Source organism: Coturnix japonica, chromosome 23 (genome assembly GCF_001577835.2).
Source record: "Coturnix japonica isolate 7356 chromosome 23, Coturnix japonica 2.1, whole genome shotgun sequence".
Lineage (NCBI taxonomy): Eukaryota > Metazoa > Chordata > Aves > Galliformes > Phasianidae > Coturnix > Coturnix japonica.
In genome coordinates, this window is record NC_029538.1 from 4,947,694 (window position 1) to 4,972,390 (window position 24,697).

General features: G+C 41.2%; 3 protein-coding genes across 5 annotated transcripts in view; 1 reads left to right on the top strand and 2 right to left on the bottom strand.

Annotated features, from left to right (window-relative positions):
- On the bottom strand, nucleotides 1–20,970 carry MYOM3 (myomesin 3). Of its 2 annotated transcripts, XM_015883323.2 has the most exons (37): nucleotides 20,863–20,970; nucleotides 18,816–18,950; nucleotides 18,580–18,654; nucleotides 17,754–17,913; nucleotides 17,350–17,507; nucleotides 16,871–16,966; nucleotides 16,701–16,789; nucleotides 15,473–15,517; nucleotides 15,123–15,263; nucleotides 14,403–14,564; nucleotides 13,984–14,125; nucleotides 13,698–13,897; nucleotides 13,475–13,528; nucleotides 12,985–13,112; nucleotides 12,697–12,880; nucleotides 11,661–11,835; nucleotides 10,939–11,060; nucleotides 10,093–10,280; nucleotides 9,794–9,920; nucleotides 9,480–9,658; nucleotides 9,294–9,408; nucleotides 8,678–8,834; nucleotides 8,381–8,490; nucleotides 7,872–7,916; nucleotides 7,604–7,740; nucleotides 6,396–6,540; nucleotides 5,776–5,835; nucleotides 5,347–5,414; nucleotides 4,981–5,091; nucleotides 4,523–4,610; nucleotides 3,841–3,879; nucleotides 3,203–3,308; nucleotides 2,925–3,088; nucleotides 2,534–2,570; nucleotides 2,401–2,423; nucleotides 2,260–2,315; nucleotides 1–1,731 (listed from the first exon to the last, which is right to left on the bottom strand). In XM_015883323.2, exons 2-37 carry the CDS (start codon nucleotides 18,920–18,922, stop codon nucleotides 1,432–1,434), a joined length of 4,293 nt encoding a protein of 1,430 aa, XP_015738809.1. In that variant the 5' UTR covers nucleotides 18,923–18,950; nucleotides 20,863–20,970; the 3' UTR covers nucleotides 1–1,431. The 2 variants fall into 2 exon arrangements, 1 of the variants encoding a protein (XP_015738809.1); XR_001559364.1 differs by lacking the exons at nucleotides 1–1,731; nucleotides 2,260–2,315; nucleotides 2,401–2,423; nucleotides 2,534–2,570; nucleotides 4,523–4,610 and having other exon boundaries at nucleotides 2,971–3,088.
- The window catches only part of GRHL3 (grainyhead like transcription factor 3), an 80,851-nt gene that overhangs the window by 3,403 nt on the left and 52,751 nt on the right, over nucleotides 1–24,697 (top strand). The window lies entirely within an intron of this gene.
- IL22RA1 (interleukin 22 receptor subunit alpha 1) overlaps nucleotides 20,373–24,697 on the bottom strand; it is a 10,099-nt gene continuing 5,774 nt past the window's right edge. For both annotated transcript variants that reach the window (XM_015883333.2, XM_015883335.1), the window contains one exon: nucleotides 20,373–24,418. In XM_015883333.2, the coding sequence (XP_015738819.1) occupies nucleotides 23,411–24,418 (1,008 nt within the window). In that variant the 3' untranslated portion in view covers nucleotides 20,373–23,410. The remainder of the gene's footprint in view (nucleotides 24,419–24,697) is intronic.

Consider the following 24,697-nt stretch of genomic DNA (forward strand, 5'->3'; position numbering starts at 1 on the left):
TTCATTCTGCTTTCTACAGAGTCCTACCTTGACCAACTCTTTTGGGATGTTCTGTTTATTGATGGGTCACTGAACTCAGATAATTATTCATAATCGTTGCAAAGTGTTGCCTTGATTAATTAGTTTTATTTTTGTGCACAACTCCTACTTTTAATGTGTTTTCTTCAGATGTTCTAATGTTCTAATGTTGATTTCTTCAGATAATTAGCATAATTATAGATGTGAGATAATTACTATCCTGTGATAGGACAGTATACACTGTATGTGCTACAACAGTACAGTAAAAAGCCACAACTGCTTCTTCCAAAATTGTGGTACTCCAATTTCTTGATGACAGAGAAGGTCATGATGGAGCGAAACAGGTATGATTTCATCCAGTAGATGTCAGTAAAGTGCATCTAAATCTGTATTAAATGTAGGGCTGTTGTTGTTTTTTCCTAATAGCCACTGTACGCAGGAACATTAAAGGTAAAATTAAATGTGAAACATTACTTAGAGACCAAGATTAAAGAAGTAAATGGAATGCATTATTTTTCTTCTCACCAGTTACAGCAAGAATTCCTCACTCGGAGATAGTGAGTGATATTCCTTGCTGTCCGTGCAAGAATGATTATTGATTTTGGAAAGCATTCACTAGATTATGTATCTTGCAGTTATATTGCTTAATTCAAATAGAGCCCATATCCCAGGGGTCACTGACCTTCCTAAGTTAACTTTTATTACTCTATACCCATCAGTAATTCTTCTATTTAAGCAGAAAGAACAATGCTGAACTTTTTCCTACAATTTCAGTTATTTTTAGAATGTAATTTTAAAGAAAATGCAGACAAAGAGCCAGATGCCCGAAGTGGAAGAAATGTTTATGTTTAAGCCCATTTCTCTTCTGGTTTTCATTAGCAGGGAGCATACAAGGCTCTGGGCTGAGAAAACTTGTGCTCTAATTCTGGTTAATCAACCTTCCAGAAGACATTTCTTTTATACATACTGCCATCTGTTCTGTTGTTGGTGTTTTCAGAATCACAGAGCCAGTTTGACAGAAGAATTATATTTCTTTATTCATATGTACATAAACAAATCTCTTCCTCCCAGCAGCATTCAGTCCAGAATAGTTAGCAGGAGGTCAGTATAACTTGCTTCTCATGACTTTGGGAAATTCCTTATTCCTGCAGGCTACTTAGGAAACTTCTGACTAATTTCCTACACAGCGTGTCTTACAGGGAAGCAGATTCTCTGTAAAACGAGCATGCAAGTGAGTACATGTGCACACATACACTTACAAATGAGGATTGTTTTCTAGCAACAAAAAAGCAAAAATACTACAATATTACTGAAACCGAGATAAAGGTGTGAGCCTGAATTTTAGGGTGGAGAAATTCAAATGAATCCAAAGGAGTTAAGTTCCTTTTAAATTCACTGACATAGTTGCCTGGTTCATTTGGGCTTTCTTTTCATGGTCTCACTTGGGACTTCCTTTTCTTCCATTCCTACGGGTATCTCCCCATGCCTATAGACACTGACGGTAACCTGCCCAGTTTCGGATCCATATTTGTTCTTAACATAGATGCTGTACTTTCCTGTGTCTTCATTGCAGACTTTCTCTATGGTAATTGTGACAACTGTCCCCTTCACATCCATTCGGTAACGATCTTTAAATACGATCATTTTCTCATTTTTGAACCAAGTGATTTCTGGGTAAGGATCTCCAGAGATGCAGCAAGTTAAACACAGGGTCTATTGTAAAACAAATAGTAGAGATAGATTATGAAGACACAATGAGCAAGGAAATTCAGATGATGTGATGATGTTAATAATTAAAAATCAGGATCAGTAAAAGTCCACAGGAGTTGCTTATCTACAATATCTTTGTTCTAAACAGATTAGAACAGATTAACTTCATGGTATTAATTAAATAGCACACATACTTTTATCTTAGGTCTGTGTTTCTTAAAATCAGAGTGACAGTTCCTGAACTGTATGTGTCATTTAAGATTATTCTCATTACTTTGCAGTTACATTGAACTTGCTGTCTAATTATGGATCCTTGGAAATAGTGGTCCTCAGTTTAATGTTATTAATGTTTCTTGCAGTGTCTGTGGAACTAGAAAATTCTTACATTAGTGACTTTGAGTCACTTTCACATCCTTGGTAATAAAGTGCCAGAAATGACAGTGAGCATTTAAAACCAGGAGTGTTCTGCACATCAGTCATTCCCCTACCTCTGTGCCAGGCCCAGCTACGCGAGTGGTTACTCAACATTACCTTATCCTCCATGATGGTGGCTACATCTGGCAGACCTTGAACAACTCTGGCGCGACCTGGGAATGAACAAATATGACCTCCTAGTTTTACTTATCAACGTACCACTTGGTTTTGTTTGGCAGAAGAAATACATTTACTTACACTTTTCTGCTATTGCTGCTTCTCTGCAAGTGAAGAGACAAAGTTATAATGGTTTTACTTATTAGGTATTGTACCAAATACAACACTAAAAATAGATCAGTTTGACTGTGCAAATATTTAGGCAGGAACTTACTTTAGCCTTCTGTGCTCAGCCAGGGCATCCTCAAAGGCTGCAAGGAATGAAATGGTTTTAGGGAACATTGCTGTTTATTTCTTTTGACATAGCAGGTTTAATATAATGCATCAATGTTGGAATTACAGGCATTGCTGCACAAAGCTATGTGTTATTAACTCTTATCTTGGCATAAGGATCTATTATAAGGATATCTGGAGCCTTGTACTTCCTTTCCTCAGGAGGAAAAATCCTTTGGTTTGGAAAAGTCAGTTCAGTAGGATGCTTTCACAGAGCTGTAGCTCCAGCTCAAATGAAAGAGAATAATCACTGCCAGAGATCTGAAGGAATCTTGGAAAGCAGCTCAGGGTGATCTGTTATTTTCTGTGATGCTGTTATTGATTGAGCTTACCTTGCCCAGACAAGTCGGCTGACAGCTTGTGAGAGTCATTCCCATCAAATAACTCCAGGATGTATTTTCCTTTGTCTGAATCTGTTGGGTTCAGTATGTGAAGCCAGATCTGATTCATTGTGCTCCCAGCTTTCAGTCTGTCACGAATTTCCAGTCGCTTCTCCCTAAATAAACAAATTATTTCATTTCAGTAAAATTTAGCAGACCTGTCTAAAGTGGAGTGCTAACTTTAAACAGTTACAAGCAATAGTACCCTCAGAAGCCTATGGGGGACTCACTTGTGAAACCAGGTTGTTTTCATGTAGTCTGTGTAGTACTTCACGTCTGTGTAAATTTTGATGCCTTCGTCAGTAGGCTGAATTTTCAGAGGTGAAGCAGAAAGAGCTGGTGGTATAATTGGAAGACTGGAATTGAAGAGGGAATCCAAAAACATCTGTGCAATTTTACATGTTGTGCAAAGAAAACCCCAGGCAGCCTATTGACATTTCTCACTGGAGAATGAGACTGGTTGAATGTTGGACAGTATTCTGCCTCTGGAAGGCTCCTCCTTTAGCCAGCAGAGAGCAGAAAAATGTTGTCATCTCTTCTGGAGACCTATAATACATACCTCACAGACAGAAATAGTACAACCTGCCCAGATTCACATAGCGAATGATGTGACAAGGATGGCTGCTGGCACATACAGGTCACAGAAATAATTTGTAAGTGCAGAGGGTTTTGTGTCCCTCAGCACATTTACTGACCACCCTTGGCAGTTTAAAGGCGCTTCTAATACCACAGTAATATTAAAAGGGCAGTATTTTACTTGAGACAGTACACACTGACCTGGATCCAGGGGCAGCTCCTGCACTGTTTGCTCTGATGCTGGCACCCACCCTCTTCCCCTGCTGTTATTATTGAGGAGAAAAAGACATACCACTGATCCTACACAGCTCCTTGAGAAGGTCTTCAAAGGCTGCAAAGATATAATGATATCTAAGTATCTATAAATACAATACTAAGCAAATCACATTCAGTCCACCAACTTAATTTTCTTATGTGTTTATCTGTTATTCATTGTGTTTTTCTGCTGTAAAGCTTACTGGATATGGAATTTTTGCCATTGATTCATTTATGTTTAGATGCTGGTCATTTCTTACTACATTTAGATGTTCCTGTCTTTGTTAGCACTCAGTGTGTAATTAAGGCAGGAAGCTGAAATAACATGGCATTTATTTTGTGCTTTATGTTGTCTTTAACTGATATTCGGTGGTTGTAGTTCAGCTGTGAATTTCCATCCACAGGTGGAGTTGCACAGTGGAAACAGAAATTTGTTTCCTGGGTGGTTTGAACTGGCTGAACTTCCAGGGCTGAGAATTTGTTTGTGGATTATCAAATGAATTCTGGCATGGACAGATACAAAGAGTAGGGAGTGTATACAAAGCCCTCTGAAGACACGTTCTGTTTACTGGGCTTTGTTTAACTTTTGGAGAGCGAGAGATTTTTATTTTTATTTTTAAACAACGCATTTTCTGACCCCACTCTGCCATGAAATACTTTTGATTTTTAAAATGATCACCATGCATATGCATATGTATATAAAAACTAAGTTCTCCTACTTCCTTTTATGAGATCAAGTTGGGTGTCGTCCTCTCCTCGGTCATCTGAAACAACTGCTTTATATTGACCCTCATCTGCTTTGGTTATCTGGCAAATATATTTGCAAATATATAATGTTAAACTATAAATAAATAAACAAATAAAAACCCGCAGCAGAATTTTTGCATGCCATTGAAACAGGGCACAAAAAGGCAGAGAGCTGAGGTTTTCTTTCTTCTGGTTTGTCTCCAGAACAGGCAGCCTGTCGTGATCAGAAAACCTGAAGAGCCCACACTTTCCCTTTTAGCCCCTGTTAAAAACATCTCGTTTCTAATTCATCAGGCTATAACGTTAATTCCTCTTTTGTTTAGTTGGCACCACCCAAAACACATACAGACTGTTAAGCATGAGGCCAACAATTATTTTTTGCAAGTTAGTGTAGTTATCAAAGCCACCAAATCACTTTTCTAGTTTTCACCTTTTGAATACGAAGAGTTCCTATCCCAGTCTGTGCGTCAAACACACCATCTGCTCGGGCTTTCTTATTGAAGTACCACTGGAAGCTGGTGTCCTTTCTCAGATTTGTTGCCTATTTAAAGTCAAGGTTTAGAAGTCAGGATCCTACAAATGCAAAGATGTTCTTCTAATGTGAAGCATCACAGCAGTCCTACAGTATTGCTTGTAGAATACTGGTCTGTTCAAGTTCTACTGTCTCTTACCCTTCATCGGTCTGCAGATAACCATTGGAATGAGCACTGTTTGCTCCCAGACCTTACAATGCACATCTAAAACATAATGCTAAAGAAATTCAAACTGTGCAGTTGCACTGCATTGATGTACATACCTTGCAGGTGAGGAGCACTTCACAGTTCTCAGTAACCTTCCATTTCAAATTCTCTACAAAATATGGACCTATAAAAGAAAATAAATATCTTGCTGTGCTGCTCCACAACTCAAGAATGATCTACTGGGGTGCCTCCATCTCATGGTGAGCCCCAGCAGTGCTGCCTGGAAGGGCCAGTCACACACCTGATGTGCACCAGAAACACAGTTTACATCGCACAGTTATTGCTGGCTTTGTAATGTCCTAAGGCAACAGGTCTTGTGTTCACTGAGGAATCGGATCTTAAAATGTCAGTGAATTAATCAACATAAATAATACACATAGTAAAGATGATACAAATGTTAAGAGCATTTGATGAAATGCCTTTGCTCAGGTTTGCCATCCTTTTGGTACAGTTCTGGCAAGTCATTAACCTGCTGCTTTTCTTACCCTGCTTTTTCTTCCATTCTCTCCGTTTTGCATCAGCTTCCTTTGCAACTTTAGCAAAGCCTGTGGGAGCAGTAATCAAAGTCAAAAAAAAAAAAAAACAAACCAAAATCCCACAATTTCTTCATATATCTCTGTAGAGATCCTGGTTACAGAATACATTCTCATTTCTAATGCCCCACTGAGAACCTTAAATGGATTAGTACCACCATTTTTGATTATACTGGACACAATATGCAATATTACTGTCATTAAAATAGGTATCTTCTTATCATTCAGTTTTTTTTCCAGATTCAGATCGTTTTTATTATCAGAGATCCTATTTACAATATCAGAATCTTCAATTTATGCTAAAGAGAAGAGGAATTTTGATAATTTCTTACATGATTCATGGATTTAGTGGGCAGTATTGGTGGAAATTTTATGGTTGGACTAGATGATCTTGGAGATCTTTGTCAATATCAATGATTCTATGATTCTGTGGCTATAAATGTGTGCTAAAATTTGTTCTGCACATTCTCAGTGTGTCACTGTAACTGTCAGAAGTCCTTGGGGTCCTTACATGCCTAGAACAGTTTCCACTCAGCCCAGCAGTCTGTATTTGGTACTGAATTTTCACTTACTTTCATCCAGAAGAACAAGGGTGAATTGATTTTTAGCTTTTCCATCCTGCAGCTGGGCTGTGTACACTCCTTTGTCATCATCACAGAAGTTCTGGATTATCAGTTCAACCAGACCTTTTCCTTTGACAAAGTTTATTTTATGTGTCTGCATAAAACAAAGCAAATATAGTAAATTCAGTAGTTTTTCCAAGACTAGATCCTGACATTGTGACTTATATTACACTCAGATATAAGATAATCCTTCTCTATATGTGTCCTTATCTATTTCCCTCATCTCACGGGTACAAAGAACCAGTGCATTCTGATATTCTATATCCTGAGATTCATCTGTTGTTTGTTTATGCGGTTGGGTATAATAGAACTGCACAGAGCAAAACTTTCCTCCATGACAGTTTCTGTTACAAACGTGTAATACGTCTTCTTTTTTGCTGTGCCTTACAGGCCTCTCGGCTTACCAGGATCTCTGTGATTTTTAGTATAATGAAAGTGGTGCTCATAGTTACGTATCTGTGGCATGTAATCGCATGTTTGGGCAATGATAAATAATATTCCACCCTCTGACACCTTGCAAGCGCTACTGACTCCTTTATACACACCTCGAAACCTGCCAGACGCTCACATGCAAATACCATCATTACTCCTTACTGCCTTGTTTGCTCTGGGCACATACCATCATTACAAAGAACCTGGCAAACATTTCGTAATCATGCATTTCTGTTCTAGTTCAGCAGTGCAGGGAGTTCAGTTCTAACAATGGACAAGGTCTACAGTATGTTTACTACATACTGCTTTAAAATGAGAAAAATAACATCAACAAACAAAATCAACAAAAAGTATTTCAATGAAATTCTGAAATTCTTTGTATACTCCTATCCCTTTTTTAATCCCTGCTTTTTACTTGCTTTATTTTTCTTTATTGGCTGTTCCACCCCCCTCCCCCCATTTTTAATTGTTTTGGGTTGTTTTCAGTTCCCTTCCACTTTCCATTTCCATTTCCTATTTTTGTCCTGATGTTAGGTCTGTACAGCTCGAGAGTCAGACAGCTGGCTTTCTGTTTAGGCACAGTGTGAAACCAAGCCTCTGAGCCTCCCAGAGACACACACCAAAATGTCTGATGGGAATTTAGAAAATGCGGTATGTGCCCAGTTGGTCTATATCCCTGTTCAGGAAGGGGAAAATAAGTCAGAATTAAAAATACCAGAACATACTGGTGTGCTTGTAAGCTCCTTCTCATTGAAGATCAAATGCAGCTCTGCATTTGGTGACAGCTTTTCAACCTCCAGCCACAGCCGTACTTCTCCTTTCTCCAGAACATCAACATTCCATCCAGATATCAGCTTTATTACTGGAAAACAAAGAGAACTGCCAATTGGAATTCATATGTAAGCCACAGAATTTGGCTGAGCCCAGATTGTGCCAGTGTTCCCCTTTCAAAATCTGTATGTCTGGAAGTGGCTTATTACTCATGCAACTTACATGGGTTCCTGATTTCATGGCTACGTTTCAGTAACTTGTCCAGATCTGAAATGCAAAAAGTAACAAATTGTTTAGATTAGACCAAAGCAAAATTATTATAGCAATTGGATTTAACTTGTCAGTGAGCCTTATTTATGTCAAGAACATAAGTACAAAACGTTCCAAACAGGAAGGACTAGAGAAGGTGGTGGATGTAACTCTTAGTCCTGTCTGAAAAGAATGTTGGTTGTATCAACTCAGGAAATACAGTAGAGAAGTTTTAGATAATTATGACAGTGTGTGTGAAATCTGAACTCTAATGGAAAAATGACTTTCCAAGATCATCATAACTTAGGAGCCTGAAAATGAAACTGTCTTTTGTCAGGGAATGAGAAACATCTTTCCAATGACACCACTATCAGTAAGTGACATCAGCCACCATTATTTGGGGAGGAGCTTTCCTTTAGACATCTAATATTAGAAAATTATGGCTCATGAGATTTTTGTGCTTCTTAATTATAAGTTTTTACCTTCTTGTGTTAAAGTGCAGCTGGCAGAGATATCATCATCTACATCTGTGACCTCCACTGAATATATCCCCAGATCCTTTTCTGATGGTTCTTTCAGTATAAGCTTAGATCTTAGAAATAAAGGTAATAATAACATGTTATTTTTCACTCAAAAATTATGTTGGTGATTTTTTTTTTTTTTTAAATAAAAGAAGACAGCACAGTTGATACATCTGCAGCATCAAATATAGCACTTACAGTCATTTGTATGTGACTGAGGAGCAAGTGTACAAATCTCTCTGCACGATATCTACTCACTTATTGCCTTTCTCTTCTGTCTGAACTCTGTCAGCATCTGGTGGTCCTTCATAGTCCTTTGACCAGATAAATTCAGAGGAGTCATTCTTTTCAGGAGCTTCAAAAGCCATATAAATGAACCCTTCTTCATCCACCCCCAGTTCAATTTCATTTGTGCCTGAATGACAGAATGAAAGGGAAAAAAGCAAACCAAAATATTACTTACAAAAACAGATCAGGGTTTATCTTCTCAGGTTGGATATTAGGAAGAATTTATTCTTCCAGAGACGCCTAGGAAGCAGTGGGGTCACCATCCCTGGCAGAGTTTAAGGAAAGGGTGGAGGTGGTGCTTAGAGATGTGGTTTAGTCAGCAGTATTGGTGGCAGGTGGAGAGTTGGACTGGATCATCTTAGAAGTTTATGCAACTGTAATGATTCTGTGATTCTGGACATTGGATGTTAAAGCCGGAATGTACAGCTGGAGTAAATTCATTTGGGCAGATTAGTTTGCTAAGCGTTATTTTGACTGGGGCTTTTTCTTGCCCTGGAATTTGTAGCTAAAATTTAATAAATCAGTTTTTTTTATGGGAATCAACATAGCACGTACAGACACAGCCATTCATTGCTCAGTTTCATACCAGGCTTGCTTTTAGCCACCACAGGATCTGAGGGGAGTGAAGGGGGTCCAATTCCAGCCTTGTTCAGTGCTCTTACTCGGAAAATAAAGCACTTCCCTGTGTCTAGGTCTGAAACCTGTAGGAACCAGTGACGGGAATTAATAAGCATTTCAAAGCAAAACTTGGATACTGAGTGCATGTACAAACCTTCATATGAGTGGTGGCTGTGGCCTGCTTGTTTATTTGCTTCCATTCCTCTGTCCCTTCTTCACACATGTCTACATAATACCCTGTAATTGGACCCGCTCCTATGTACAGCGGTGCTTGCCAGTGCAGCATCAAGGAGGAGTCTCTCACTTCAGTGAACTTCACATCATAAGGAGGACCTGCTCAAGGAAGAGTGTTCTGTCAGGTGGTGGCAGTAAAAGATTTGACACATCGTTCTCAGAGTCACTGAAGAGAGAGAACATAACTAGTGTATGTGAAAGTGTTTTTCTGCCTGTTCATTTTGCGAGAGGTACCTGGTTCTGGCATTGTCCACTCCTCACATCTGAACAAGTCACTGGGTTCAGATACTTCCCCAACACCTGCCATGTTCATTGCACACGCACGGAATTCATACAGGTGGCCTTCCTCAAGGTTGCAAACCTTTGGGTTCAGAAATGCAGAGAAATTAATAGCATGGCCTTGCATGGTGGTCATCTTATGGGAGTATGAAGAAAGTTCTGGACTGGAGGAAATAGAAGAGAGCACCTTATCCCAAGTTAAAGCCATGGTTCCCACTGCACACAAAGGACAGCACTGTGTCTGAAATTAATACCGTGTAGACTCGTTGAGGAATCGGCTGAATATTGACTTCATGCCAGTCTAGCTCAGATGCATCATGTTGATCTAGGAAATAACCCAGAATCTTTGTTCCTCCTTTACGCTTCGGGGGTTTCCAGCCAATGGTCATGCTGGCCTTCCCACAGCTCAGCAGAACAAACCCACGTGGTGCTGATGGGCGAGCTGTGCAGCAGAGGGAGAGACAAAAGGCAGCTCTGTTAGTGCAGGTTTGGAAAGGGTGGGTGTAGTGCTTAGGAACGTGGTTAAGTGGGTAATACCTCTGGTGGGAGGATGGTTGGAATGGATAATCTTTTCCAACATTAATGATTCTATGATCTAGGGATTACTCTGCTGTGTAAAATATTTGGATGGGACCAGATTCTTGTTAAGATGTCACAGGAAAAGTCATGGACATGCTTCAGGGCATTTCATGCATGTTGCTTTATAGTTTGCTGGCTACAAAAGATGGAAGCCATGGGTTGATATAAAGGTGACCACTGAGGGCTGGCCACTGACTCGTGGTGGGGAGGTCTTTGCAAGTTCTCCAGAGTAATTCACATTGCTGATTTCAAAGTACCAGGACAACAGTACATTTTAAACGATCCCTTTGGTTTTGACCAGTGCCAAACGAGTACTAAAAACGTGGCATATTGCTGAATCAAATGCTAATTAACATTGCCCACCCTTTACAAGTATAACTGACAGTAGAAGCAGCAGGATACAAGAGAATCAGGTCCCTGTTGCTTTGCTTATCTTCTCAGTATTATTGCCATGATGTATAATAATATCTGTGCATGGCAGATAGGTCTTGGAGGGATTTACGTGCATGTCTGTTGCTTACCTATTGCTGGCCTTACAGTGATAGGATCTGTTTCTGGTGAGCTCTCGCTCAGTCCTGCCTCACCAACAGATTTCACACAGAAGACATACTCCTTTCCAGCCTTCAGCCCAGGAACAGTAAATCTAGGAGAAAAAATGACTGTATTTGTGTTGATTGTTCAAAAAACAGGTGAAAGGTCTTTTGAATAGATGGCAATATATTTTAATAAGACACTGTTCTTTTCAAAATCCTTATTTGCCATTACAAATTAAAGCGTCACATGAAATAGTTACTGATAGGTCAGACAATAATTATAGATCAGATTCCAAGGGGTGCCTGTACAATAAATAGGACTTCTAATGGACTTCTAGGTTGATGTGTGACCCTCACAACTAAGAGATTTTCTGAGTACTCTGTGTGTGACACCAATGTACTCTGCTGGAAAGCAAACAAAAAAAAGGAATGTGGCTCTACCAGTCATGCCGTGCAGTGTATCTCCTGCTGACTGAGAGCCTATGATGATACACACAGACGCTGCTGTCAGTCCAGCTTTAGACATCAAACCGCGACTGGGCAGTTTGCTGATGAGCAGTGCTTAATGCTAAAAGAGGATACGGTGTTTGCGTGCATGCCTGTGTATTCAGTGAAGGAAGTTCTTTTTTTAACTGAAATATGACTCCATCCATAAAGAGAGGAATCAAAGCTGGCACCCTGTCTCAATGGAGTACAATAGCTGCACTCACTCATTGCACATCACAGGCTTATTATTGACGGTTTGCCATTCTTCTGTCCCAGTCTCCCGACAATATATGTAGTAGCCCAGAGGTTCCAGATCATTCTTTAACTTATCCCACTGCAAAACAACAGATGTTTTGGTGTCTCTGAAAGCTAAAACCTGAGATGGTGGTGGTAAAGGAGCTACAAAAGAAAAAATAAAAACAGAAAAATAGTTATTTATTTAAAAGAATATGTAAATTCAAATGTGTTTATTAAGTGAATTCACTGATTTATTCACCTTTCCCAGAGCTTTGTGTACAAATTAGAGCAAAATTACCATAAACACTGTCCTTGCCTACAGACTGTTTCGGATTTGGGCTTGTAGTTCCTCATGCTCCTTCCCCTGACAGCCCATTGATTCCTGCAGTTACACACATGTAACCTCTGAATTAAAGGAGAAACAAGACTCCTATTGACTCTCACGTGACTCCTCTATGACATGGGACCTGCTTCGCTTTTGAGAATCAAAGGACGGTATTAATGAACACTAGGGCAGCTTTAATGTGAGAATATATGAAATAGTAGGAGAAACAGCTACTCTGCATAATGGATGCATGGACGTGAGTCTTTGCATCTCGGACTGCTGTCTTGTCAGTCCTGGGAAGAAACCAAAACAAATCAGCCTCTAAGCACTGCTGTTTAATCTGAAGGCCTTAAAAGATGGCTTCTTCTGCAATCACAGTTGTATCATTCCTTTCAACACTGATGTGCAACCAAGTGCTGGAAGCATGCTTGGATTAAACACAGGCTTCCATTGTCCCTTACTTAATTAAATGTAATTCCCCTACTGTGGCTTGGTTAGATTTCTACTGCACTGACAAACTGTGAAGTAATTAAGTGAGGATTTAAGGCTTTAAGAAGTTTCCTGATATCAAAGCAACAGTTGTGTAATGAAATAACATGAAGTTTAAAGGAGATGGGGTGGGGATGGGGAACACACAGTTTTGTAGCACATCTCCTTTTCCATATCATTAGTGTAGCACATAGCAGTGAAATAATTACCCAGTTTTGCTCCAGCAGTGATGGGTTGGCTGGGCAGGGATGGCTCACTGATTCCATGCTTGTTAACAGACCGCACTCGGAAACGGTATTGTTTTCCTTTAACAAGATCAAAGAGTGCAAATCTTGGGGAATTAACTGGCATATCCAGATTAACCATTTGCCAGGAGTTGCTGCCCACAAGCGACTGTAAGGAAAAAGGTGCTTTAGGCCACTTGAGAAATAAATACTCCTGTCCAGGAGTAGCAGCAATTTCCTTTCTATGTGATGTTATTGATGTTATTTTCTTACCTTTTCCACATAATATTGCAGTGGTTCTCTGCCTCTTGGATCTGGTTCATCCCAGGCCAAAGCCACATAATCTTCTCTGACCTCACTTGTGTGAACATTGGTGGGTGGCAAGGGAATCTTAATGTGTCCTATGGGAAGCAGAACACTTCAGAATCGTACGATTCAGAGCCCATCTGATCCCACTCCCTGCAATGACCAGGGACACCTACAGCTTCATCAGCGCTCAGGGCCTGATCCAGCCTTCAGGCATAGTGTAGCAGAAAAACAATGTTATTTTAAAACAGATCATGTTTTCCTGGTGTAAAATAAGAGCCTTCAGAATAAAGGAGGAGACTTAAGTATTTTGGGGACAGGAAAACCAAGATTTTTACAAAACGTTTGTACTCTTTATGATAGTTTCTGATCCTTGTGCAGCTTACAAGTAGGTTTTGATCTCCTTGTTCCCTAACAGTCAGTTCTGAGGGAATGGCTCAGTGTAGGTTGAACTTACCTTCTAGGTCATCCTTGGAAATTTCTATCATCCTGCCTTCATCATATGGTATCACTGTAATATCAAACAGGACAGTGTTATCCAGCAGGAGATACAGAGCTGTGTCAGAATGCTGGGAGATTGTTGATAAAGATAGAGATCAGAAGCTGGACAAGCTGCATTCGCCTGTACTGCAGCCTCACTCTGTACTGAAGGAACAAATTTTCCTAGTTTTAGTACACACCTGTCACTCTCTTGGCCTTGCTGGGATCATATATTATAACTGCATCACTGGCTTTTGAAGGATGACTGATCCCCGCTTTATTGACAGCCTTCACTCGGAACTGATAGGCCTGTCCTTTAGCAAGGCCCAGCACAGGGTATCTGCAGGTTTTCACAGGCTTTTCATTGCATGGGACCCAGTTCTCTGACCCAGCAGTACACCTGAAATGGAATGCATCCCACAGAGTTCCTTTGTGGTTTCCCAATGGAACAATCATGAGGTTTCTTTAACAGATAGAAGTACAGACCTTTCAATAAAATATCCAAGGATTGGGCTTCCTCCATTATGACTGGGTGCTATCCAAGAAAGAGTCAAGCAATCTTTATTTATGTCGTGGCATTTCACATTGAGGGGGGATCCAGGTGCACCGGCTGATTCTGTTGCAGCATCTGCAGGAACACCAAGATACTGTGGTTAAGACTTTTTTCTTCTCTGTACCAAAACCTCAACTCAATAACTTAATTTTAAGCATGTCCCAGTAATACAAGTCACATTTTCTACATCTTAATCACAATTGAATGTAGAGTTTGGACATTCCATTAATTGTAACAACAAAAAAGCACAAAATTGGGACACACTTTCTTGAGAATGTAGCAGTGAATTCTCTTATGCCAAAGTATTCGGAGAGAAGCTTTTACTCTAAGTAGGACAGCATCCTGTTACTACCTCGAACAAACACATAAGTCGTTTGCTCTTTGCATCCACCCAGCGAGGGGACACGGATTGTGTAGAAACCCTCATCTTCTTTGTAAGCACATGGCACTGTCAGAGAAGCTTCCTGGTCTTGATACTTCAGTTCCTGACGTTCTGAGTTCTGCAGCAACTCACCTGTAAAGCATGAAAAGGGCGAAGGAGATGCACCTGAACTGCTGGAGTGAGGATCAATGTATTTGCAAATGAAACAATAAAATAAAATACAACCAACAAACTCACGACCAAAACCAAGAGAAACAAAATGAAAACAGCAAGATTAGATAAGAAATCTGCAAGGCACTCCTGATAATAAACTCACAGTTACACTCATGGACTCTGATCCTATTTTATTGCCATCTCTCTCTGTTCTCTTCGCACACAAACGACAGAGCAAAAAGAACGGCCTTTGTCCTGAAGAGCAATCCAAGCAATAAAGAGTAATGAAATTAATGAGTCAGAGGTACTCTTCACAGCAGGGAACAGGATGCTCTAAATATTTTAGCTCTGATATTTTATCAGTTCTACCTGAGGATGCAAATAAATAATTACATCTCTATTGTGAGAAGAGCTGAGAGCAGCTCATGAATCCCCAATTTTAATCCTCTCCTATAAGCATTAGATTACAGCTATGAAATCAAATGTCATATATGTATATGTATGCTGTGTGTATAAGCGTAGCTACTGCATACAAACCATCTCTGAACCAGGTAATATTTCGTTGGTGTTCAAGTAAATCAGAAGTGAAGTAACAAGAAAGGGTGAAAGGCTCCTTTTCTCTTGAAAATAGTGGTTTCAGTGAGGAGGCAAAATCTGCCTCTCTGGCAATAAGGGATCCTATGAAACAAAAATGAAATGCAGCATGAGAGAGACTTCCCAGAGACCTCTGGCTTGTAGCATATTTTTTGTCATGTATTTAGAGGGTAGCTGAGCCTTGCACTTTTCCCATGCAGGCAGGCTGACAGGAAAAGTTAGAGCTTAGAAAAGAATTCCATTGCTTCAGGAGGCAAAAATCAAAGAAATAACAATAACTGACATTTACTTACTCCTGTATATTTCTGAATCAAATCCCGACTCCTTTCCATAATATTCTACAAGACAAGAAGGAAATGCATTTAGGAAATCTCATTCTGGTGTTTATCTTCCCCTGAAATACATACAGTGACACTCCTTTCCTTCAAAGCAGCTCTTAATGTGACCTTCAAAGTGTCATCATGCAGTAAAACATCAGTTTGTTTAATGACACAGAGGTCGTTCTTCATCTGGAGGGCAGTGAGTCTCCCACAGAATCCCTCTTTAAGCAGCTGTAGGTTCTTTGGAGGCATTGCCTGCACTACCCAATGTTACCCCAAGAGCTGTTGGTATCACAGCACAAAATGAGATGATTTGGAGCTGGAATCTAGGAACCAGTGCATTGAAACGAGATGAAACTGAGGTGCTCTCTTATCTCTAAGCCCCAAGTCTCTCTGTGCAATTTGAGGCCATCACGTCTCTCATTCAAATCATCAATACAGATATTAAACAGGGCCGACCCCAAAAACAACCCCTAGGGAACACCACTGATAGCACCAGCTGCCAGCTGAATCCAGCTCCATTCACCACCACTCTCTGGACCCGGCTCTCCAGCTAATTTTAGCCAGCAAAGAGTGAATCACTGAGCCCAGAGACCCTCACCCTGGCACCAAGGGCATTCCATGCAGCATGGGGCTGGGAGAAGAACTGTGATTGGCCTGCCTGCAGGATGAGGAATGTTTCCAGTGGAGGAAGGATTAATGCCTTGGAATAGTCTCTATTTTCAGAAGGTTAAACGCAAATAGCAAAAAGAAGAATCATGTTACTAAGATAATATTGGACAGGGTGAAGGGAAAAGGAAAAGTGTGGGCCTTTCACCTGCAGTCACAAGGAACAACATTTACTTTTCAGAATGCAAGGAAGAACGGTTTAATCAGGTACTTAGCAATAAAAGGAGCAGTTCCAGCAAGTTGTTCAGCCAGAGCCACCCATCACATTGTGACCTGTGAGTTCTCCCAAGCAAACTTGGTCACCTCCTGTTCATCTATTACCATTTAAACTGCTCCCTGGACTCTCACTGGAAGCGTTCAGTTGTCTGCTGTTCTGAAGGTCTAAGTCTATTCAGGCTTCTTGATGCAAAATTATGATCTATTTATGTTCATATATGTATATAGGAAGTACGAACAGAGAAATTATGATTCCATGAGATTGCATTGCACATTTCTTGAAAATTGTAAAAGCAAAAGAACCTTTTCTACTTACTCCTGACGAGCACTGTAGCAAACGAGTAAGCCTTGCCGTACTGATTCTCAATTTCAACACTGTATTCAGCAGAATCTTCCATGGAGCATCTGGAAAAAAATAAATAAATTATGTTTCAGGAGAGTCTTATTCAAGTAAAGTAAACCTCAAAGACAAGAGCAACACTTTACCTGCTGATGCACAAGGTCAACATCCCAAACTTGTTTTTGATCTTGTATTTTCCTGCTGGGGCTAAACGGAGGTCAATGGGGACTCCATTTTTATACCTAGTTGAACACACAGGTGATATGAGAAAGAGATGAAGAGACTGACTGATGTGATCAACACTTCCTTTTAAAGCTGGTGACACCTCTAACACCACAGAGGCACAGAAGATGAGTAGAAAGCTGATCACATCTCTTTTTTACTGTTTTCAGCCCAGATCAATCTGAAGCAGCCTTGCAGCTAACCCTAGAATCCATTCTAAGTTTGCATGCACTGATCCAAATAGTGGAATTGGAGAAGGGATCTTAACTGAAACTCCGTGGTCTGTCAAGCTCTCCCTTTCCTCTGTCAAGACACAGATGTTACTGCTCTGGTTGCCTCCTGACTCGCACACAGACTTTTTAGCCATGCTGGCAACGTGAGCTATTGGCGCTGACTGACATACCAGGTCACCTGCGGCAGTGGGGAAGCCAGGACTGTACATGTCAGTGTCACTTCCATCCTCTCCCAGACTGCATGTACTCTGAGGGGGATCCAGAACATAGGTGCTCGACCCGAACGCAGCTCAATGTATTCCTTCTCCCTTTGTGCCTTTTCTACAGCCTGTGACAAGGACAGACTAAATAAAGGCAGTGGAAAGAGAATGTTTTCCAATTGCACAAATTCCCTCACATAAGGGATTTGTGTGATAATGTTCCAGTGGCAGAGATGCAAGGACTTGTCCTTATTGCTGACAGTACTGAAGTGGTCCCATCACCTGATTAGGTGTGGTATCCTCTCCAGAATGATAGTCTTGGAAATTATAACCCTCTCGGTATTTCTGCTACCAATAGAGATATCTGATCTGACCTTCCTCCGAAGTGCTCTGCGGTCGGCTCTCACACGCAGCAGTCTGCAGTTCTTAATAACCTCCTCTTCCAACTTTTCCATCTCGTTCCCAAAACAAACTCTCTTCTGCCCCCTCTGCTCAAGCTCTAAGATGGCAGCTTCTCTTCTTAGCTTGTAATTTCTGCAACAGCGGATGTCAAAAACTGACAAAAGTTAGGATAATTCTTTTATTTTGATCTTTTTGTTTTGTTGTTTTATAGTACATATATTTTTGCTAAATCCAAGCAAGTGTCAGGGATAGAATTATCAATTTGTGTGTCATATGTAGTATGATGTCAGGCAATTGTGCCTCACAGAAACCAGCAGTAATACCATGGGTTATAATGCTTCAATGGCACATAAAGGGGATCTGCTATTAATCAGTTCTAATGACATGTGGAGAGCTGGCAGAAGAGCTAAAGAGAGGAAAGATATTACTAACTACTTGTGTTGTCCAACCATTGCAGAAGGATGGACAGCAGGACCAGTGCCAAGATTTTCTACAAAAGAGGAGGTAGTTCTATGTTACCATTATTTGTTAATTTGAATCTGTATTTTCCATTTATTCCCATGAAATATGGTTTCTCTTATGCTCTTGCTTGTGAGAAGAGTAATGTTACTCAGCATCACAGGGAGCAAGGGAATATCATTTAGTTTCCTGAATTTTCAGATGGTGTTTTTCAAAGAAAAACCTCTTGATTGAACCTGGTCTTTTTGCTTCCAATGAAATGAGTTGGAGCTTGTGACCCCCATAGAAGGGTGATATTGGACACAACACTTGTTTTTGTTATAGTGATTTCTGACTTACCGTGTTGTTTCAGAGGTCAAGGCAAGGGCAGCTGCTAAGGATAACTCCGAAAGGCTGAAGGTTTCTTCTTCCTCACTTCCAGAGATAGATGCACATAAAAAGAACCCAGACAATTGCCCTTAATTTCATAAATTAAACATTCAACAAAGCTTTAAGCGTTCAAAACTGAGTGGAGTCCTTCAGAAAGTCCCATGTGGACCAGATTTACTCAGACCATCCCTAACTCTGGGCCTTACCTGGTTTTGAACCTTTTCTTGCTCGTCATGGAGGTCATCTGCAACCTCTGCTGCCTCTCCTCCTTTTGTTCCTCCTCTCTGTGGTGGAAGAATGTTTGAGTTCCCATGCTGTGAAGTCAGAGGCAAACTTTCTTGCTGGAACAGAATAAAACATAAAGTGACTTTCAAGCAAGGCGGCTTAACAAAGTCCTCTTTAGTTAATGTTATGTCCTTACCTTGCTTTGATATTCAAATGCCATGAACAAAAGTTCATATAATGTTGACCTCTGTCATTTGAACTAAGAAAGAGATGTGTATTGTGACCCATCAGCAAAAAGTGGACTCAGACAAATAAATTAAAGTCTCTAAAGGTGGCTGGAATTTAAACAGACAAGTAAGCAAGTGGCATTCTATGGGCTGATCTGTTTTCTGAAGGCTGATGCTCTGAAGCCACTGGATATTCTTCCAGGGTGTTCCATTAGCTCAGACCCCCAATATAGCACACAGGCAAGTGAGGAGAGCCATGAGAAGGGAGATGAGAGGAACACTGATGATAAGAGATAAAATAAAATACAGAACATCAGATATGGAACTATGAACGAAAAGTTTAAAATATAAGCAGATTTTCAGTCTGGAAACTGTTGTCAGGGGAGTGGATGTCAAACAACCTGTGCCCTGCCATCCAGACTGTAATTGCACCATGTTCTGACCCTGCCTGGGAGCAGCAGAGGTTGGATCATGTGGTGCTGCTGCAACAAATATGTGGACAGGAATTACCTGGGGCTGTATTAGCTGGGATTAATCATTCTCTGACACAGAGCAATTCTTCCCAGCATATATCCCAACTGCATATCAAAGCTGCTGACATTTACAGCAAGTACTTCAAAAGGGTAATGCTTTATCCAGTCCTGTGAGCGCATCCCAAGGAATCACTTGTTTCTCCATGGAAACAGTTAGTGATGCTCTCTGATTCTTGCAGCATAACCCACTGTGCCTTAAGGCCTCATGGAAGGTCTCACAGGACCTGGGATGAGGCTGTGCTTCCCCTCTCATTCTTTCTGTTTCTTTCCAGTTCAGCTGGTCCCACGCAATACTCATCTTGTGCTTGTGAGTGAGCTTTGCTATTGCCAAAATGAAAAAAAAAAAAAAAAAAGCTTTGTGTGCATTTCTTGGGGCTTAGAGATAAGAGAGCACATTTCTTCCTGCTTTGCCTCTTTGGAGATGTAATGGTGCTGAATGATACCAAGCACACTTGCCAATCTCCTCCTGTCTTATGCTCCATTCTTGGAATTTTCCCTTGATGGATTTTTCACAGCATTTTAGTTTTACCTCTTTTTAATCCTACCTAATAAACACGACAGCCCCCATCTCTGCCAAGCATTCTGATTTTCTGTGAAAGTAAACAAATAGTGGAAGAGCAGCCCATGGAGAAGCAGAGCTGTATGGCAGAGCAGTGTTCTGGTTAGAGCAAAATATCCCCAAATGCAGATGAAAATACAGATTTCCTTAGTAGATGCTGACTTAGACTGAAACAAAGAAGCACTGGCAAGTACAAAATATGGGAAAATGAAACAGATCTTTACAGAAAAATATATCTTTTTATTTCCTAGAATGTGACACTCTTCAGGGCTACTTCAGCTGCAGAATGACTGCAGGGCATCAAATCTTTGCTTCCACATAAAGAGCTACTGTTCTGAGGTTATTTTTAATATGTTCTGTTTTCTGTGTTTTCCTGGGAATTTTCCAGTGCTCTATAATCTGGTGTTTGTTGCAAAGCAGTAGAATTCTGAGCAGTTAAAATACTCCTTTTTCAATCCATACATATGCATTTTTCTTAAGAAATCAATAAAGCAGAATAGATTCATGCGAGCTAACACAAATTAAAACTGGTTTCCTAAGAGCAACATTGGAAAAACAGCAACAACACTTCAAAGCAGATGAAAGCAATCACAGAGCACAACCCATCTCTGAGGTGCAATGCAAATAAAGGGATCATACAAAGATGCTGCTATAAAATGTTTAAAATCCTGCTGCAAACTGGAGTTTATTTGCAGACAAATCAACTTACCCTATGAAGACTACAGTGAGAGTGCCTGTCTCCACGAAAGTGAAGGGACAAAGGAGCGTTTCTTATTCCCCGTTGACGACACTAAGAATGACTCTCCCCAAAAGAATGTTCCCCATGTTGGAGTGCCCATCCTAAAGTCTTAAATATAGCATCCTGCCGTGCCATTGCTGTGACAATGGGGAGACCCATGCAGGGCTGCCTGGGTCGTTTACTGCAGTGACAACTAATTGCAAACTAATTTTTATGTCAAGCGAATTATTGCCATTGCCAAGTGATGCAACAAATGAGAAAAATTTGGGTATCTGAACATTGTATCATTCTCTGCTTCTTTAGGACAGAAGCTCACAGAGGAACAAAATTAACTATGAATGTTTTAACCTCTTCTAGGAATTTCCCTTGGTTCAACGCTGCCTTTGCTGCATAGTGGACTGAAATAATTTATTTTCACATCTCTTTAGGGAATACCAATCCCAGCCAAATCATGTCAGTGTATTATTAGATCAGGGTCAACACCAGCTCTTACGTTTCAGCTGGCTATGACTATTGTGTGTTCCTCATAAGTAAATGAAGTCTTGATTCTGGGAGGAAGTCATTCTTCGTGTCATCTGTGGGGAAAATGAAATGTTCGTTCTCAAAATCAAAACGCTCATTCAGAAAAGAAAAAAAAGATTTACGTGCACTACATGGGCAACTTGCCCATGGCCAGGAGTTGGAACGAGGTGACCTTGAAGGTCCCCTCCAACCTAAACCATGCCATGATTTAAGTCCTCTGAACTAGTGAGTGTAAGGCTCCTGCTTTGTACTGTGATCCAGCTGCTGTGCAAGTTCTTTATGCAGCAATTCTCTGCTGCACCGTTCCTTCCCATCACAGTGATATTTAGGCCACAGTGATGCCAGAGGGAAGCTATAGTCTGTTTTAACCTGGTCTTAATGCTTTCGGAGCTGCCCCTCATCTCTGCCTCATTCCATCTCCGGGATTTGGAGCTCTCCGCTTGTTCCTTCAGTATGATTTTCCTCAAGGAACACATCAAAAAAGTACTCCGTGATTTCGGGTGTCTTCAGCTTATTCACCCTCCAGTGCCAAAACAACTGACATGGAGAGTGTGAGCCTCACTCCAGTGATACACAAAGCTCCCTGGGTTGCTGGGCTCAGGGCTGCTGGCACAGGGAGCAGCTCAGTGACAGCTCCCCGATTTAGCCAAGAAGACAAAGAGCAATGCTCCATTCTAGGGTTACAGCTGCCACCTGCTGCGCTGCCATCCTTGGGACAGCTGGAACTGCAACGCTTACTTGTCACCGTCATGACATCTGCCTGGGAATGAGCACAATCTGTGTTGTGAGGCAGTGCTGCTCTTCATTATCTAGAGCTATCGATGCTGTTATCTGGGAAAGTCAAGAGAAACGAAGAACAGTCTCTTGTTTGGTACAGATGGTTCGCAAGTCATGACCTTTGAAACAGCATTGAAACCATGCTGTTTATCTAAAAGTGTTCTTACATGGAATGGGAATGAGATAATTAGATCCTACCAGAGCTGTTGGCTGTGATACGTTTTGAAGTAAACAAGGCTATCAGTTTTATTAGGAAAAGCAATTAAGTGGAAGGCAATAAGGTCAGCACATAGAATCACAGATTGGTTGAGGTCAGAGAGGCCCTTAGAGCCCAACCAGTTCCCTTCCCTTCTCTTTCCTTTCCCGCTGTGCTGCCCATACTGACTCTGAACAGAAAACTGTGTTCCACAACGTGAGCCAAAATATTGGCATTGTGGCATTTGATGATTCCCTGAGTAGCATCCTTGGGAATGTTGTTGACACAAGATATGTCACCTGTGACAACTCTGGATAAAGGAATGAGCATCACTGGTTTGAAATGCAGCCTCCCCAGGGGGTAGGAGGGCAGAGTGTTACCCTGGGGCCTCTGACAACCTTCTGACCTCACGTGACGTGGCCATGCTTTGGCTGTTACTAATGCTGGAGCCAGGGGCTGAATCTTTGCCTGGAAAGTTTGTCATTTCTAAGATCACTCTTGCAATCCTGGGCTGAATCATCACAAGCTCTTCCTACAGCTACAGATTATTTGCGAAATTACACACATACAAAAAGTGAAATTTAACACTTAACCTCAGGTTCTCTGAGAACACCCAAGTTTTGCTTCTGGTCAGCCTTTCCCTAGCAGTGCTTTTCAAGTACTTCCTCATCCCATTCTAAATTGCTTATTCTTATTGCTGGTTTCAGTTCTCCTGTAAACCTGAGGTCATCAGACACTTGCACTTTTCACCACGTCAGTGGAAGCCAACAGACTGAACGACACTCTCCTGTTAATGAGAAATGATTACTGCCTCCATCCCTCAAATAACATTTTTTTCTTTTGGTAAAGGTGCAGCACTAAAGGAGCCTGGCTCTCAGTTTATATTGGTTTGGGTCCATTCTAGCCCTGAACATGGTGTGTTGGTCACAGGAGCAAAGGAGAGCTTTATTTGCACGTGCTGTTTGTAGGACACACTTCTATTTCATACAAACAGAGTCTGGATTTTAATATCATTAACTCTCCTTAATAAAATGCTGTGTTTTCATCTGCTTGATCCCACAGTAGTTTTAAGTTCAGGTCTTTGAACAGCGTACTGAAAGAAATGCCACTGCTGTACTCTGAGATAGTGTCTGGGGACACAACACTGCCCAGTTCCTTGCAGTTTAACTCCTGTGCTGCTGGTGTCTCCTCTGCTTCCCAAGTTTCCTGAAACTGCACTTTATTTTCAGAATGTGACACTGAATGTGGTGACTCCCACCACTTTGTGTTCTCTCCAGGGAGGTTGTTCCTAGTGCTGACTGAGAGGAGCGGAGCTGCTGATGGCCGTGACAGGCATTCATCCTCTGGAACACAGTCTGTGTCAGCTGTCACTGAAGACAGTAACAGTGGCAGTTTTACTGCCTGTTGTCTGTAGCATCCTCCTTGCTCCATCGAAGGCAGCAGCAGCTGTGGCAGATGATCTTCACTTTCAACCCCATCATTCCACAATAGCAGTTGCTGTGTTTGCTGAGGGCTTCCATGTACAAGAGCTGAGTCTCTCATGGCACTGCTGGCCCACGGTGCCACGTTTGGCTGCTGCTCTTTGTAATTCCAATGGCTGCTGCTTTCACCCAGCATATGACTGATGAGCTTCCCACCAGCAGAGCTATCTGACAAATCTTCCTTTGGTAACTGGTTCGGGCAGAAGTTATTCTTGTTGCTGTGGTCTGTGCCATCGACACACACACCGTAGGTCGTGGGGAGGTTGGCTGTACTTTTCTCAGAGGTTTGAGGAGCATATCCAGCAGGAGCTGCACTCACTGAGCACAGCAGATGCACACCATGGAACACTGATAGGTTGGCTTGCTGCTGATAGGTACCTGATGATGGATGGAATGGCTGTGGTGGCTCCAGTGGTTTGTCCAAACATCGGCCTACCTGTGGGAACTGTGCTTCGGGGGTGAGAAGTGAAGGTTTGGATAAATTTATAGGCTTTATAATGTGTTCCACTGTCAGAGTTAGAGGCTGGAATGATGAGATCCCTCTGAAGTCCTGTTGAAGTAGACAAACAAGTTATCAACAAGAACTCCGTCACTTTGAAGATCTGCTCAAGAGTTGCAGAAATTCCCTGCTCATCACAGATGATTTGGACCAGATGACCTGTAAGGGTCCCTTCCAACTCAAACAATCCCAACTCAAACCATTCTGTGAGTCTATAAAATTTTCTTTGAAGAAACACCAGTAAGAGCCAGCAACCACCACGAGGCATTTCCATGCAAGGAATTATGTGTGATGAGCACTGTCTGGGCTGAATCCAGGGTGTGAGGGAAG

What these genes read in the sequence shown, in the direction of transcription:
- MYOM3 (XM_015883323.2), bottom strand. Translation starts at nt 18,922, where the DNA reads ATGGGAACTCAAACATTCTTCCACCACAGAGAGGAGGAACAAAAGGAG. An exon ending in CACTGTAAGGCCAGCAATAG is followed by an intron (nt 10,281 to 10,938) that starts GTAAGCAACAGA and finishes TCTGCTGCACAG; the next exon opens with CTCGCCCATCAGCACCACGT. An exon ending in GCTGAGCACAGAAGGCTAAA is followed by an intron (nt 2,424 to 2,533) that starts GTAAGTTCCTGC and finishes CTTCACTTGCAG; the next exon opens with AGAAGCAGCAATAGCAGAAA.